The sequence below is a fragment of the Narcine bancroftii genome, chromosome 3 (genome assembly GCF_036971445.1).
Source record: "Narcine bancroftii isolate sNarBan1 chromosome 3, sNarBan1.hap1, whole genome shotgun sequence".
Lineage (NCBI taxonomy): Eukaryota > Metazoa > Chordata > Chondrichthyes > Torpediniformes > Narcinidae > Narcine > Narcine bancroftii.
In genome coordinates, this window is record NC_091471.1 from 259,876,616 (window position 1) to 259,893,757 (window position 17,142).

General features: G+C 45.7%; 2 protein-coding genes across 5 annotated transcripts in view; one reads left to right on the forward strand and one right to left on the reverse strand.

The window, feature by feature from the left end:
* Window positions 1-17,142, forward strand: part of LOC138758602 (protein S100-A1-like) — a 95,241-nt gene that overhangs the window by 44,177 nt on the left and 33,922 nt on the right. The window lies entirely within an intron of this gene.
* LOC138758601 (proteinase-activated receptor 3-like) overlaps window positions 1-17,142 on the reverse strand; it is a 47,202-nt gene that overhangs the window by 20,088 nt on the left and 9,972 nt on the right. Inside the window, exon 1 of one of the 3 annotated variants that reach the window (XM_069927800.1) lies at window positions 230-415. The exons of 1 other annotated variant lie outside the window; for it this stretch is intronic. In XM_069927800.1, coding sequence (XP_069783901.1) covers window positions 230-284 — 55 coding nt within the window. In that variant the 5' untranslated portion in view covers window positions 285-415. Of the gene's footprint in view, window positions 1-229; window positions 416-780; window positions 1,406-17,142 lie in introns of those variants that run through there. One more of the 3 variants, XR_011354356.1, reaches the window with a different exon arrangement.

Genomic DNA, 17,142 nt, shown 5'->3' on the forward strand with positions numbered 1-17,142 from the left:
AGAGAAAGCCATGTTGTTTGAAGAAGGAGAATATCTCTGAAGATCTGGCATGGAAGGCCTTGTCCTGGGAGCAGATGTGATGGAGATGGAGGAAATGAGAGAAAGGAATGGAATTCCTACAGGACTACCCTAAAGAAGTTCTCCTCTTCTTTTTGAAGGGAGTTCTCTGAGAGTTTCTCTTACTACTCCCCATCTGCACTTCCTGCTGATTTCATGACCATGTACTCACCCAGCCTCACTTCCATATCCACGTGCCCTTCCTGTCTACTTGGGTCCACCGCCATCTGGTGCCACGTGGACTCCAGCTCCAGTTCCAAGCCTCCCAGGTTGGCCCGCACCACCAGGATCTCTCGCCGTATCCCAGGGAACTCCAGTCAATCAATATTTTGGAGGCAGACAGGAGACTGCAGATGCTGGAATCTGAACCCCAACACATCTGCTACAGGAACTCAGTAGGTCGAGCAATGTTCCGGTGGAGAAAAAGAATGGTTAACATTTTGGGCCAGAATCAGGACTCTCCTCGCCCTCATCCTGCAGCACCACCTGGTGGTTATAATGCAGTTGATCACCCTGCTGCTCCAAGTTAGCAAGCAATGGCTCGGTTTTATGGTCAAACTATATGGGCACAGTGGCTCTTACAATGCTGAGAATATGAAGATCAACATCACCTTCTGAGTATTTTGGTTGCCTGACCTCTATGAAGTGCCAGTTGATGACGTAGACAAAGACGATGTGGTCAAACAATAATCATGGCTTTTATTAGCAGAAACCAACGGTACAATAATGAAAGACAATAGGTGCATACACAGTTATACCCAAGGGGAGTGTCCTTAACAGTAGAGATAATGCACAGCCAATGTTAGTACAGCGAGGCAGACAGTTTAGCAGAGATTCATCACACTCTAATCTTCTGACGGTGACGTTCATAGTCAGAGGAGTTAAGTGCAGGATCAAGGATTTCAATGGACAGAGTCTTAGTGAGATCACACCCTGAGTAATTTGTTCTCCTTATCTTCAGGAGAAAGTGCAGCAAAGATTCACCAAAACAGGATGGAAGGAGAGATTAGGCTAATAGTGATGAAGATGAGTTCATTGTTTCATTATCCATCGTGGCCCATCCCTTCGCGAGCGAAGATGAACACGGTGCCTTGTAGCACTTGCGCCCTCACAGAACTTTTTGTAGTTGTTGCGAATCATGCGATTTTTTGGCGAAGCTTTCCCAGTCAGTATGGTTGACATGAAATGACTGGTGATCGTACTTGATTATGTCTTTTTTAATCGAAGACGTGGGCAGCCAATAGGGCAGGGAACATCTGGTAGCCCACCGCAGAGGACATCTTTGGGCAATCGGCCATCCTCCATATGGACAATGTATGGCGTACATATGCACCAAAATTCTAACTTGCTGCAGCCAAACAGAGAGTTGTTTAAAAAAAACTATTCATAAACTTAATAGGATTAAAAAAGACAATAAACGTATAAAATAGATAGATAATGAATATTCATGAAATAAAGATGGCACACACAGCAATTGGCTGAGGAAGCATTTAAGATAGTTTAAGAGGGCTGTGTGGTCTGGATGGTCCAGTTTTGAGAATTGGGGCTGTAGTCATCTGGAGTGCAGGGGCATAGCCAGGTTCTAAGATTAGGGGAGCAAGCTCATGAAAAAGGCGCCATGACGCATACCAGGTGGTGAGTCAGTGGTTGAATGGTGGCATAATACCAGGAAGGTAGGGGGAGGGAAGGCACCATTTTTGTAAAATGTGCTTGGGGGGAGCGGTCACTTCCCCCACTCACCCCCAGCTAAGCCACAGCCGAGGACCAGGGTTCCATCACACTCCTTGATACTGGCACTGCCGATGGCAGAAAGGCTCTGGGCTAGTAGGAGAATCGCTCACCATACCCAGCCCTAGCCTGCTGTGTGATGAGCTTGGTTTAATATTTCATTACCATTTCCAGCACTTGTGCAGGGCAGGGGAAGAGAGGGGGGTGATGAGCCTGCAGGGGTTGACTTGCCAATCAGCTCCAATTCATCTGCAGTCATGGAGATGAGATAGTGTTACAGGCAACACCTCAAGGCAGCATCACGCTGATGTGCTGTGACTGTTTCCACTAGCCCTTTTTTCAAAATTCAAGATTCTTTTTTCATCATGTAATAAAACAGAAAATGTGATATTACACAGTATTTTCTTCAGTCTCCCATAAGATTTGCTCTCAGCAAAAATTTCCCAAGGCTCCTTACAGCCAAAGAGTCACTGAATGCCCATGGCTTTGACTCCAGCGCTCCTGCAGCCTCTGCACACACACCGCCTTCAGTCCAAACCATTGGCAACCCGAGTTCCAGATGCACAGCTTCGACACAATCGGGAAGCCTCCAGCACCCTCCCTCATTCCGGTTCATATGCCTGATACCCCTGCGGTCAGCCTCGAGTCAGTCTCCAGCAGTCCGCAGCCTGGTGTGAGGCCCTTGACTACAATCACCCGCATCCTACGTGGGTCCCTCGCCTCGAATCACAAACAATCTGCTGAGTAAAATCTATTTCCTTTATAAAAGTTTAAATTCCTCCAGCAGTCTCTGTTTTTGCTGCCAGTGGAGTTCACGTGCATCCTGGGGGAACATTTGGGGATGGGACAATGCCTGTCCTATGGTAATAAACTACTCCATACATTCCTACAGGGCCCAACACTGGTCAGAACCTAACTCTGGCCTAGATTTTAAATGCTCAAATTTTAAATATATACATACAGCACAGTAACATGCCATTTCGGCCCATGAGTCCGTGCCACCTAATTACACCCGATTAACCTACACTTTTCATTTTGAGCAGTGGGAGGAAACCAGAGCATCTGGGGAAAGCCCACGCAAACTCCTTATAGACAGCGCGGGATTCAAACTCCGGTCCCGATCCCTGGTGCTGCAAAGGTATTGCGCTAACCGCTAGGCTAACTGTGCCTCCCAATGTTAGTCTTTTGGTTTCACCTCCTTTTCCCCACCACGATCGTTAAAAATCTCAATATTTCTTCTGGGGTGGAAGTACTGTGGTTCTGAACCTCCCAATTGAGAAAGGCAATCAATCATTGATTGCCAACTCTATCCAGGCTATAATTGTCTGCTTTCAGCAGCTTCAGATATACCTAAAACAATCTCTCAGATGCAATGTTCTATTCTCACTGAGGTGGCATGCAGATCCCATCAATCTTCTGAAGCTCTCATTTCTGATAATGAGAGGCCATGGTACACAATATACCACAGAGCAGGCCTTTAAGAAGCACCTTTCAATTCTTGTGTCTCCACCAATGCAGGAGCTTGCAGATAGTTTGTGTTTTTGAGGGGGTTTTTCCATAAATGCTGGCAGTATTCCAGTCCAAAGCTCATGATCTTTATCTAGTGTAGAGGTAATGGGTCAGGTGTGTATTGTCGCTACTGGTTTGATCCTGAGCTAGGCCGAGTTGCCCAAGCCCAGCAGGTCTGTTGGGGATTCTACCCATTCCAATTCCCTGCTCCCTTTCTGAGGTTACCTTTGGCTAAAGTATTAGTTGAAAGCAGGTGCATGCTGTCCAACTAGTATGCTTGCCATCTACCGTAATGTGACAGAGCACACCAGGGTAGAGATTTAAATTTAGACACAGTAACAGGCCCTTTTGGCCCATGAGCCTGTGCTACCCAAATACACCCGATTGACCTACATCCCCATTCGTTTAGGAGGAAATTGGAGCTCCTGGAGGAAACCCACACAAACATGAGGAGAGCATATAAATTCCTTACAGACAGCACCGGATTTGAATCCTGGGTCAATGGACTATAACAGCGAGTGAGTAACAGCATGGAGAAGGCTGATGGGATTGTCCCTGCATGCAGGTCTAAGTGCACCACATCCTCCTCAGGGATCAAGGGGGAGAAACATTCTGGACCCCATCTAGGTCAGTGGCAAGTAGGCTTTGTCATGATAATGAATATGATGATATGTATTAACCTGACCGGAAGTCAGATGGTATGCACTGGAGGAGGGAGGGCGCGAAATGGTGGAATAATGGAAGCAGGAAAATAATGACACGGGGATGTTCAACTGGTAAAGCATGTGGTGATGGTGTTATTAATTTCACATTTCGGGCCACAAATGTGACATTGGCGACGAGGATAAACATTTTGGATTTTAAATGTGATAAACATTTTGGATTTTGAATCGGTGGCTTTGAGCTGGAAGGTTTTCTTCATGGCAGTCACAGGAGCTGAATTTCTAGCACTTCGAGGTGTTCCTCATTTTGACCCATCGGGTGATGCAAGCACTGTGAGTGTGAAGTGGAAGGCACGGCTAGAAGAATTTGAAGCCTACGCCGACAGTCGTGGCCTATTTCTCGATAGCAGTACGGCGGAACAGAAAGTGCAGCGGAGGGCGTTACTTCTCTTCACTGCAGGACGCGCAGTTCGGGAAACTTTTAAGACGCTTTCGAATACTGGAAGGAAGGAGGAATACCAGAAAGCCGTAGATGCATTGAATGCACACTATGTGGTGACACCGAATGCTACATTTCAACGCCATTTGTTTCGCAAAACAAAACAAGAAGATGGAGAAACGGTTGCCCAGTACGTGATGAGATTGCGACAACTGGCTGTTGGATGCAATTACGTGGCAGCTGATTTGGACAACCAGTTATTGGATCAAGTTGTGCAGCACTGCAGATCAGACAAACTCAGAAGGCGATTGCTGGAAAAAGGGGGTGAGTTGAAACTTACCAATGCTTTAGCAATTGCTGCTGCATTAGAGGCTGTTGAGGGGCAATTTCATACCATGAAACTGAAAGACAACTCAAGCCAGCCCAGTAAAGACAAAGTTGGTCAACAAGTAAATAGGCTCTCGCATAGCCATAGCCAGCCAAGAAATATGCCGACACGTGACTTGGAATGTTACAGATGTGGAAACAGAGGTCATTTTGGAAAAGACCCATGCTGCCCAGCAAAAGGCAAAGTTTGTAGAAAGTGTGGAGGTAAGGACCACTTTGCAAAGAAGTGCAAAAGTAAGTCAAATGCAAACCAGAATGGGAAGAGTACAGCTTCTAAGGGCAAAGCTTGGGGGAAAAGGAAAGTATCCTGGAAAGAAAGGCACTATTCGCCATATAGAAGGTGACCCAGAAAGTGACGACGATGATGACAACCAGGATGGGCAGGAATACTATCACTTTACATTGAATGATGTACATCATGAGAAGGTCCCAGTGATAATTGGTGGTGTGACAGTTCCAGTCATTGTAGACTCAGGCAGTGACAGTAATGTAATTGACTGACATTTATGGGAGAAATTGAAAAGAAAAAAGATCATTTGTACATCAAAGAAGTGTTCAAAGAAACTGTATCCATACACAGCAAGACATACATTGCAGACCATTGGATGTTTCACTGTGACTGTTGAAGCTGGTGACAAGTACACCGAAGCAGAGTTTGTTGTCATAGACGAGAGGGGAGAACCATTGCTGAGTAGACGCACGGCGCAAGACCTGGCAATACTTCATATTGGAGCTCGTGTCAATTCAGTTCAGTCATACGAGGATATGAAGCAAGAATTCCCCGTAGTTTTCCAGGGAGTAGGAAAGCTGAAAGGTTGACAACTAAAGCTAGCAGTGGACAAAACGGTCAAACCCAAGGCGCAACCAGTGCGCAGAACTCCATTTGGACTTCGTGGGAAAGTCGAGGCCAAAATCAAAGAGTTGATCGACCAAGACACTATTGAACCTGTAGAACATTCAACACAATGGGTCAGCCCAGTAGTGATTGTGCCCAAACCAAATGGTGACATAAGACTGTGTGTTGATATGAGAATGGCCAATGAAGCTATAATTCGAGAACGACACCCCATACCGACATTGGAGGAAGTACTTCAGGAGTTAACTACCAGTCAGGTGTTCTCAAAAATTGATTTAAAATTGGGCTATCATCAATTAGAGCTGGACCCAGAATCCAGGGACGTGACAACATTTGTGACTCACTGTGGATTGTACCGATACAAGAGACTATCGTTCGGCATCAATGCAGCTCCTGAGATCTACCAGTATGAAATCCATCGAGTGATTCAAGGCATTCCTGGAGTTGCCAACATTTCTGATGACATCATAGTCCATGCGGCTACAAAGGAAGAGCATGACAGACAGTTGAGGCGTGTGCTATCCAGACTACAGGGGGCAGGCCTTACTGTGAATGGAGACAAGTGCCAGTTTGGTGTCTCAGAGATGGACTTCATGGGACACAGGCTTACACGGGAAGGACTGAACCCAGCTGATGCCAAGGTGAAAGCTGTTGCAGATGCACGTGAATCCCAGAATGCAACGGAGGTGAGGAGTTTCTTGGGATTGGTTAATTATTGCGCAAAGTTCATCCCTAATTTTGCTACACTGGCAGAACCACTGAGGAAACTAACCAGGAAAGGTGTACCATTCCATTTTGGCTCTGAGCAGAGGGAAGCATTCACAGCTCTGAAACAAAGTCTGACGAATGCCGATACTCTTGGGTATTATGATCCGGCTGCACCAACCAAAGTCATAGCGGATGCTAGTCCTGTTGGTTTAGGAGCCGTGTTGGTCCAGATGTGTGATGTGGGACCACGAATCATTGCCTATGCCAGCAGATCTTTGACAGATGTGGAAAGGAGATATTCTTAGACAGAGAAAGAAGCACTCGGACTTGTATGGGTCTGCGAGAGATTCCATGCATATTTGTATGGCATTGAATTTGAACTCATCATGGACCATAAACCATTGGAGGTGATCTATGCCGCCAGGTCCAAACCGTGTGCCAGGATAGAACTCCAACCGTACAAGTACAGAGTAGTTCACATTGCCGGGAAAGCAAACATTGCTGATCCGCTGTCCAGATTGGTGAAAGATGGATGCCCACAATCCAAGTCAGAATTGGGGACAGAAGCAGAGAGCTTTGTACGCTTCGAAGCTATTCAGTCGACTCCGGAAGCTGTGACAACGAGGGAAGTCGAGAGAGAGTCCGAACATGACCCAGAACTCAAGGAAGTTAGAGAATGTATCCAAAGTGGACAATGGGACAAGTGCATTGACAAGGCATATATTCCCATTAGAGACGAACTTTGTTGCATCGGGCAGTGTGTATTGAGGGGGTGTAGATTAGTGATACCACAGAGGTTGAGACGAAGATCGTATCATTAGCTCATGAAGGACACCTAGGTATTGTTGGTACCAAGCAAAACCTCAGGAGTAAAGTATGGTGGCCGGGTTGTGATAAAGATGCAGAGAAATTCGTCAAAACCTGCCATGGGTGTCAACTCACAAGTAGGAGTAATCCTCCAGAGCCGATCCGGAGTACGCAACTCCCGACAGGACCGTGGATCGATGTAGCTGTTGATTTTCTCGGACCGTTACCAACTGGCGAGTCAATCATGGTAGTGATAGATTACTACAGCAGATACTATGAGTATTCTGTGATGAGGTCAACGACCACAAAAAACAATACAAGCATTGGCAGAGATCTTCGCGAGATATGGATTGCCTGTTACGCTATACTCTGACAATGGTCCACAGTTCATTTCAGAGACATTTGCTGAATACATGAGGACCACAGGTATCCACCATCATAAAGTAACTCTGAAATGGCCGCAAGCCAACGGGGAAGTAGAGAGACAAAATCAGTCCATCGAAAAACGATTACGGATTGCTCATGCAGAAGAACAGAACTGGAGAGAAGCATTGCTATCCTATGTAGCTGTCTATCGGGCAACGCCTCATGCAACCACAGGAAAAAGTCCTGCAGAAGTACTTTTCGGGAGGAAAATCCGCACAAAAATGCCCGACATAAAGGAAATCAGGGACGACCAGGAGATGAGGAACCACGATGCTGAAAAGAAGGGAGCAGCAAAGCTGTATGCAGACTCGAGACGTGGGGCCAGGTACTCAGACATCATGCCTGGAGATAATGTTCTTGTGAGGCAAAGGAGTGGTGGTAAGCTAGACACACCTTATTACCATCAACCTTACACTGTTGTATCCTGAAGCGGCAGTATGGTAACAGTCAAGTCTCCAGCTGGAGTCCTATACAAAAGAAACGTGTCTGGTGTCAAAAAGTACCAATCCAGAGCGACACTGAGTGAAGTGGTTGGAAGTCCAATACGAGATGCTCAACCTGAGGGACCAGGTGACGTTCCAGAGGTAGTTACCAGCATTCCCGATGAAGTGACCAGAGTACCAGAAACACCAGAGGCCGCAGCGAGCAGTGCTTCCGGTGCTGAGGGTGAACAACCAAGTTGCGACAGTAGCATTGCAGGAAGGCCGAGACGGGACAGGAAACCACCTAAACGATATGAAGATTTTGTGCCATATTTCTAATCGTGCCCGCATTATCACGAAAGTGAAAGTTTGTGATAGTTGGAATGAGTTTCAATGAAGCGCAGTAATGTTACTCAGCAAGGAAGAGAAATGATAATGGGAACATTTGGACAGTGATTTGATCAATACATCATAAAGTACATGTATGAGTGCTGTACGAATTGCATTTGGTTTAGTGGACTATTTGGTATTAAATGAAAAAAAAACAAAAGTATTGGAATTTAAACATGTGAGGTGTATAAATTTAAATGTTTACATTTTGCATATGAGGTGAGCATTGTATTAGTATAATTACAGAAGAACAGTTGAGCTATTATATCACATTGGGTTATAACATTTTGTGAAGAGGGAATTTGAAGTTGGTTTTGTTTTGAATTTGAAGTTGTTTTGTTGGTTCAGAAGGCAGAAAAATGCTATTGATAGTGTTAAAGTGTTTACATTTAAACATAAAGATATGAAGTTTATTTCTGGTGAAAGGAGGGATGTCATGATAATGAATATGCATGATATGTATTAACCTGACCGGAAGTCAGATGGTATGCACTGGAGGTGCAGGATGATGAAATAAGGGAAGCAGGAAAATAAAGACACGGAGATGTTCAACTGGTAAAGCATGTGGTGATGGTGTTATTAATTTCACATTTCTGGCCACAAATGTGACAGGCTTCTGTTCAGAAGATGTGCATGTGCCTCCTCTTTCGGAAAGTATGATATAGTGAGGGAAAGGGTGCAGAGGAGATTCACCAGGTTATTGCCCGGGATGGAGTGTATCAGTTATGAGGAGAGGCTAGTGGAATAGTTCTGTTTCCACGAATAGAGAGGTTTCAGAAGGGACATGAATAAGACGTATAACATATGCAGTATATATAAAGAGAAGTAGCTAGGTTAGACTACAGGAAACTATTCTCCATATCAGCGGTCGATAAAACTGGATGACACAGATTTACCCCTCTGGGATCAGAGGGGTATCTTTTTCACCCACTGAGTGCTGTTCCTGGAATAGACTGAATGAGAGACAGGTGGAAGCAGAGTTGCTGACAGCATTGAGGAACTGTCTAGACAGGCACTTGAGTCACTTAGTTCTGGAACATGGACAAGTCCCCACTGCTCAACAGGGGCATGCCACCCTGTGATGCAGCCGACCAAGATACTCAATAGAGCTCCTATAGAAGGTTGGCATAATGGAGGCCGGTAACCTTGCCAGCTTCGGTCTTCTCAGGATATGTAGCCACTTCTGTGCCTTCGTGACAAGCAAGTGAGAGAATGTTGTGTGTCCACAATAGGTCATTAGTTAAGTGAACTGTCCACGACAGAGTTGTTGCTGTGTAGTGGAGGGTGGTTGTTCCTGGTCCTCCTGAAGTCCACGATCAACTCCTTCACCTTGTCCACGTTGAGACTCAGATTTTTACTCTCACACCATTTTGCAAGATTCTCCACCTCTTCTCTGTAGTGCGACTCATCGTTGTTGCTGATGAGGCCAACAAATGTGGTGTCATCTGTAGATTTGACGACACTGTTGGAGCTGGATCTGGTGATGCAGTCGTGGGTCATTAGTTGACCCATCAAAAAGAAAAAAATGGGTTAGAGTAAAACTTTTCTTTCACAGTTCAGTCACACATCAAGGTGAGGAGAGCTTGGTGAGTTGCAGAGTAAAACTCTCTCTCTCCACTGTCCTATCAAACGCACCCAGGCTAGACACAGGCTAAAACCCTATTTCAATGGTAACCTTGGTTCCCCTTTCAGCAGGATTTTGAGGATTGTGCTGAAGTAGGCAGGCATTGTTCAACCTGACCTGGAACTGGCGGCCCTGGGTTGATGCTCTGGGGAGCTGTCAGACAGTCAGCCATTTGGCAATCTGCTGGCACTCATGAACTGGTGCAGTGAACTGGGATTCACTGGTAGGGTGTTGTGCAGATGGCTGGCTCCACCTCCCAGATCCGCCTCCATCTGCTCACATATAACCCTGGTTTCCCGCCTAAACCCAGAACCCTTCTGAAGACCACTGTGAGACCCTACCCTTCGTTATAAGCTAATAAAAGTGTTTGTTCTTCCTCCAGTCATGAGAGCTTTTATTCACACTACAACTGGACAAGGGGTTTTAATAGTAAAGGGAAATGCCTCTCATTGCCAGAATCTCCTCTGGTCCTTAATTTACACCAGATTTCGAGTGCACTATATTCCAGTCACACATCAACCCTCAATCTGCCTTCAGAATCAGCATCACCTCAGTATTAAATGTTGCTTTTTTGTTTAGAATCCTTTGATGGGGTCTCACCTCCACCCATTTTGTAATGTCTTCCTTCCCTACAATCTCCAGTTCCACTGGCAAAAAAAATGGCAGAAAATAAATAGGTAAAAGATACGTTAGTTTGCCAAATATGCAGCATGCGATTTTAAGCAACTAGAAAATTCATTTATCCAGCATCTACCAATCCCCAGAGCTGCTGGATATCAGAAGTTTTATATAACCATTCAGAGCCAGCTCTTCAGCGCTTGACGTCCTGCTTTGCGGAAACTGCCAAAATGTTTGGCCTGGAAGTCAGCCTGAAGAAAACTGAGGTCCTCCATCAGCCAGCTCCCCACCATGACTACCAGCCCCCCCACATCTCCATCGGGCACACAAAACTCAAAACGGTCAACCAGTTTACCTATCTCGGCTGCACCATTTCATCAGATGCAAGGATCGACAATGAGATAGACAACAGACTCGCCAAGGCAAATAGCGCCTTTGGAAGACTACACAAAAGAGTCTGGAAAAACAACCAACTGAAAAACCTCACAAAGATAAGCGTATACAGAGCCGTTGTCATACCCACACTCCTGTTCGGCTCCGAATCATGGGTCCTCTACCGGCACCACCTACGGCTCCTAGAACGCTTCCACCAGCGTTGTCTCCGCTCCATCCTCAACATCCATTGGAGCGCTCACACCCCTAACGTCGAGGTACTCGAGATGGCAGAGGTCGACAGCATCGAGTCCACGCTGCTGAAGATCCAGCTGCGCTGGATGGGTCACGTCTCCAGAATGGAGGACCATCGCCTTCCCAAGATCGTATTATATGGCGAGCTCTCCACTGGCCACCGTGACAGAGGTGCACCAAAGAAAAGATACAAGGACTGCCTAAAGAAATCTCTTGGTGCCTGCCACATTGACCACCGCCAGTGGGCTGATAACGCCTCAAACCGTGCATCTTGGCGCCTCACAGTTTGGCGGGCAGCAGCCTCCTTTGAAGAAGACCGCAGAGCCCACCTCACTGACAAAAGGCAAAGGAGGAAAAACCCAACACCCAACCCCAACCAACCAATTTTCCCTTGCAACCGCTGCAATCGTGTCTGCCTGTCCCGCATCGGACTGGTCAGCCACAAACGAGCCTGCAGCTGACGTGGACTTTTTACCCCCTCCATAAATCTTCGTCCGCGAAGCCAAGCCAAAGAAGAAAAAGAATAATTACAGTACGTAAACAGGCCATCTCGGCCCCTCTAGGCCGTACCGATTTAAGTGATCTCCTCTAGTCCCACTTACCTGCTCCCTGCCCATAACCCTCCAACCCCCTCATATCCATGCACTTATCCAACCTTTTCTTAAATGACAAAATTGACCTTGCCACAACCACTTCTTCCTTAAGGTCATTCCACTCAGCCACTACTCTCTGAATGAAGAAGCTCCCTCTCATGTTACTTCTAAATTTTTCCCCCTACCTTTAATTTATGACCCTTCATTCCAATCTCACCCTACAGGGGAAGAACCTATTCAAATCCCTCCTTCAACCTTCTACACTCCAATGAATAAAGACCCAGTCTACTCGATCCTTCTTTGTATTCTAGATACTGCAATCCAGACAACATTTTTGTAAATTTTCTCTGCCTTGATATCCTTCCTATAATTTGGGGGCCAGAACTACAGAACTGTATTAACCATATAGCCATATAGCCATTTACGGAGCGGAAACAGGCCATGTCGGCCTTTCGAGTCCACACTGGTTCACTAGAACAACTCCACTAGCTCAAACCTCCCGCTCACCGCCAAATAACTCTCCAACCCCCTCACCTCCATGTACACATCCAACCTTATCTTAAATGACAGAAGGGACCCTGACACAACTATTTCATTCAGAAGTTCATTCCATTCTGCCACCACTTGCTGAGTGAAAAAGCCACCTCTAATATTTCTGCTAAAGTGTCATCCCCTTACCCTTAACTCATGGCCTCTTGTTCCAACCTTCCCTGCCCTCAGGGGAAAGAGTCTGTTTATGTCTAGACTATCTATTCCTTTCATAATTTTAAATACTTCTATCCCCTCACAGTCGTCTACGTTCCAATGAATAAAGTCCCAGTCTCCTTAATCTCTCCCTGTAATCCAGATGCTGTAAGCCAGGCAACATCCTTGTAAACCTTCTCTGCATCCTCTCCACCTTATCTATATCCTTTCTATAATTTGGAGACCAGAATTGAGCACAGTACTCCAAACCTGGCCTCAACAGCTGCAGCATCACCTCCCAGCTCCTATACTCTATACTATGATTTATGAAGGCCAACATACCATATGCCTTCTTAACCACCCTGTCTACATGGGAATTCACCTTCAGTGAACTCTGTACCATAACCCCCAGGTCCCTTTGCTCCTCTGCGTGCCTCAATGTCCTCTCCTTAACTATATATGTCCTATTCTGGTTATTTTTACTTTAATGCAACATCTCACATTGAATTCCATTTGCCATCTTTCAGCCCACTCTTCCAAACAAACCAAATCCTTCTGTAATCCAAGAAAATCTACCTCACTATCCACCACTCCCCCTATTTTCGTATCATCCGCATATTTGCTTACCCAGTTAACTACACCCTCCTCTAAATCATTAATATAAATGATAAACAACAAGGGACCTAGCACTGATCCCTGAGGCACCCTGCTTGTCACAGGCTTCCAACCTGACATACAGTTGTCCACCATGACTCTCTGCTGTCTATCTTCCAGCCACCTCTGAACCCATGTCACAATCTCTCTACTAATTCCTAGTGACTGAACTTTCCTTATTAACCTTCCATGTGGAACCTTATCAAGAGCCTAACTAAAATCCAAATAGATCACATCCACCGCTCTACCTTCATCCACCTTTTTTGTCACTTCCTCAAAAAACTCAACAAGGTTCATCAAACATGACTTTCCTTTTACAAACCCACATTGGGTGCCCCTAATCAATCCCTGCCTATCCAGATATGCATGTATACTATCCCAAAGAATGCCTTCCATAACCTTCCCCACCACCGAAGTCAAACTTACTGGCCGATAATTACTTGGCCTACACCTACTGCCTTTTTTGTACAATGGAACAACATTTTCAACCTTCCAATCCTGTGGTACCACCCCCTCCTCCAGTGATCTTTGAAAAATCACTGGCAGTGCCCCCGCTATTTGTTCCCTGACCTCCCTTAAAGTCCCATTAGGACCAAGAGAATTGACCCTAGAAGCTCCAAAACTCTCACTTTACTCATCCCTATCCTTTCCATAACTAAGCCCTTTGCCTCTCATATCTCGTATAGCCCAATGTCCCTTTCCCTCGTGAATACAGACGAGAAAAAATTGTGCAATATTTCTCCCACCTCATACGATTCCTGACATAGTTCACCGGTCCCATCATCCAGTGGACCTATTCTATCCTCCTTTTACTGTTCACATATCTGTAAAAACCCTTAGGATTCACCTTTGCCTTATTAGCTATGGACTCCTCATACCTTATTTTTGCCTTTCTAATTTCCCTCTGCAATTTAAGTAATGAGCATAGATCTCCTCAATCCCTTGTTTTTTATATTTGGTAAAGGCCTCCCTCTTGTCCCGAACCAACTTCTTAATTTCACCAGAAAACCACGGCTCCCTCAAACCTTTAGTCTTCCACTTCGGCCTGACTGGAACATAAAGATCCTGTACTCTCAAAATCTCACCCCTAAATGCCCCCCAAATTTCCTCTACATCCTCTAGATCAGCCCACACAACTCTCATTTCTCCAAATCTGGCCCTCCCCCCACTCGAAGACCTTCAACCTCAGACCCAACCTATCCCTTTCCATCATTAAGCTAAAGCTAATGGACCCATGATCACTGGATCCGAATTTCTCTCCAATGCTTAGCTCCGTCACCTGCCCCATTGTATTCCCAAACAATAGATCTAACACCGCTCCCCCTCTAGTTGGCGTCTCAACATATTGCTGCAAAAAGCAATCCTGAACACAATGCATAAATACATAAATCCTGCCCTTTTACTGATTGTGTTTCCCAATCTATGTTTGGAAAATTGAAATCCCCAACCAACACCACCCTATTTCTCCTGCACATCTCACCTATTTCCTTGCACATTTGCTCTTCTAGTTCCCTTTCCCCATTTGGACAAGTAATGCCACACCTCCCCCTCTTAATACACCAACTCTGTCACATCTAAAGCAGCGAAATCCTGGAACGTTCAACTGCCAGTCACAACCTTCCTTCAACCACGTCTCACTAATGGCCACAACATCATAATGCCACATGTCAATCCACACCTTTAGCTCATCCAGCTTCCTTACTACGCTCCTCGCATTAAAATAAATACAACTCTGGGATCTCCTACATCCTACCTTCTGCATATCCTCCTCTCTTCCATTCTCACAATTTTCTCTACATCTTTTTAACTATTTCCTGCTTTTCCTCCCTCAAATTATTCAAACTTGTTTCTTTCCTTAGCCTACTAACCCTCACCCTGCTCTCCTGCCTAACTTGAAACCCTGTCCCCAATCATACTAGTTTAAACCCCCCTGACAGCCCGAGCAAATGCCCCTGCCAAGAGACTGGTCCCTCTGGGATTAAGATGTAACCCATCATTACGGTATTGGTCCCATCTTCCGCATAAAAGGTCCCAGTGGTCCCACTGGTCCAAGAACTTGAAACCCTGTCTCTTACTCCACCCCTTTAGCCACACATTTAACCTCCACCTAATTCTATTTCTGCCCTCACTGTCACACGGCACAGGAAGCAATCCAGAGATTACTTGTTTTCTTTCACTGCTCCACAACCGCTTCCATCAAACATTCCCAGTGCAGGTCAGCACACGTTAGGTATATAGCAATCTTTATGTAGATATGCAAATGTTTCTGGGCACTTAACAAGAACAAATGCAAACTAAATGATCTCCTTGCTAAATTGGTAGATATAGGCTAAGCAAAAGGAGACTGCAGATGCTGGAACTTGGAGCAAAGATCTGCTGGATGAACTCCGTGGATTGAGCAGCATCAGCGGAAGAAAAAGAATCGTTGACATTTTGAGTCAGAACCCTTCATCGAGAATTTTAAGCAAAGGGAGATGGGGTGAGGATGTTAAGACAAGTCTGTGAGCCTGAAAATGAGGCTGAACTCAGAAAGAATGAAGCCAAGGGTGAGAACTTCTCCAGCCTCTGCCTGGGCGCGGAGTGGGGTTAGCTGGCCAGAGTTAGGCAAATAATTGGAATGGTTTGTGCAAAGGAATGTTTTCACTTTGCACACTCATTTAATAAATGAACGATAAAGCATCAATGGAATAACATTGTGTCAATTAAAGTCACTGACTCAACATCGGGAGGTTGAGGCTTGTCTATTCAAACAAATAACTCAGCAGTCACTTTCACAACTCAAGGGAGCGCCACAATGCGGGGCTTCCTTTTAGGACCTTGCAAAAATAGCAAGGGGCCTGTTCTTGTACTGTTCTTAACTTGACTCCATTTCACTGGATCTCTTCATCCTGATCATTAATAAAGACTGTAAATATTTGAAGCCTCAGTACTGATCCCTGTGGTGTCCCCACTACTGCTGATAGCTAACCCAAACAATGAGAAACTGAAGGGACTCGGAGCGTCAGAGAGAAACAGTCAGCCAGTGGGTCATGTTGGGAGCCATTTTCAAGACTGTAAAAGGGCCTCAGCTTGAAATGTTGACTGCTGTGTATTTTGTAGTTGAGCACCAGTGTGATAGGGAATGAATACTTCAGGTGTTAATTTTTTTTTAAATTATTTGCAACGTGGTAGAAGCTAATTCTGCCCATTTAAACCCACATCACCCAATTAACCTGCAAGCTCATTCATTTTGGAGGTTGGGAGGAATCCGAAGCACCTGGAGGAAACCCACACAGACATGGGGAGAGCATGCAAACACCTTACAGATGGCGCGGGTGCGAACTCAGGTCACTGGCACTAACCGCACCACCCCTGGAGCACCAGTCAAACTGGTTGCCTTGTGCTGGATGGTGTTCAAGCTGTGTTCACTCATTGTACTTGTTCCCTTAGGTTGTGAGACACTCACCATATGATATCCAACCACTGATCTGTGGCTACATCCTCCTGTTGCCATGTTATTTTATGCGGCTGCTTCAGTTGAACAGTTATTTCAAAGGTGACCACCCCATCTCTGCATGCCCCTCCCCCACCACTCCCACAGACGTGTGGTAGAATGTGTGCTGACTGGCTGCATCATGGTCTGGTACGGGGACACGAAAAGCCCCGAGTGGAAAGCTCGGCAAAAGGTAATGGACACATCATAGGCAAAACCCTCCCCACCATCGAGAAAATCTACATGGAGCACTGACGACAGAGAACAGCAGCATTCATAAGGATCCGCCCCACCCAGGACAAGCTCTGTTCTCACTGCTACCATCAGGAAAGAGGTACAGGTGGCACAAGACTCACACCATCAGGTTCAAGAACAGCTGCTACCCCTCCACATCAGACAACTCAACGACAAACTTAATCAGGGACTCATTTAAGGACCCTTACTTTCACATCATGTATTACTAAATATTTATTATTCCT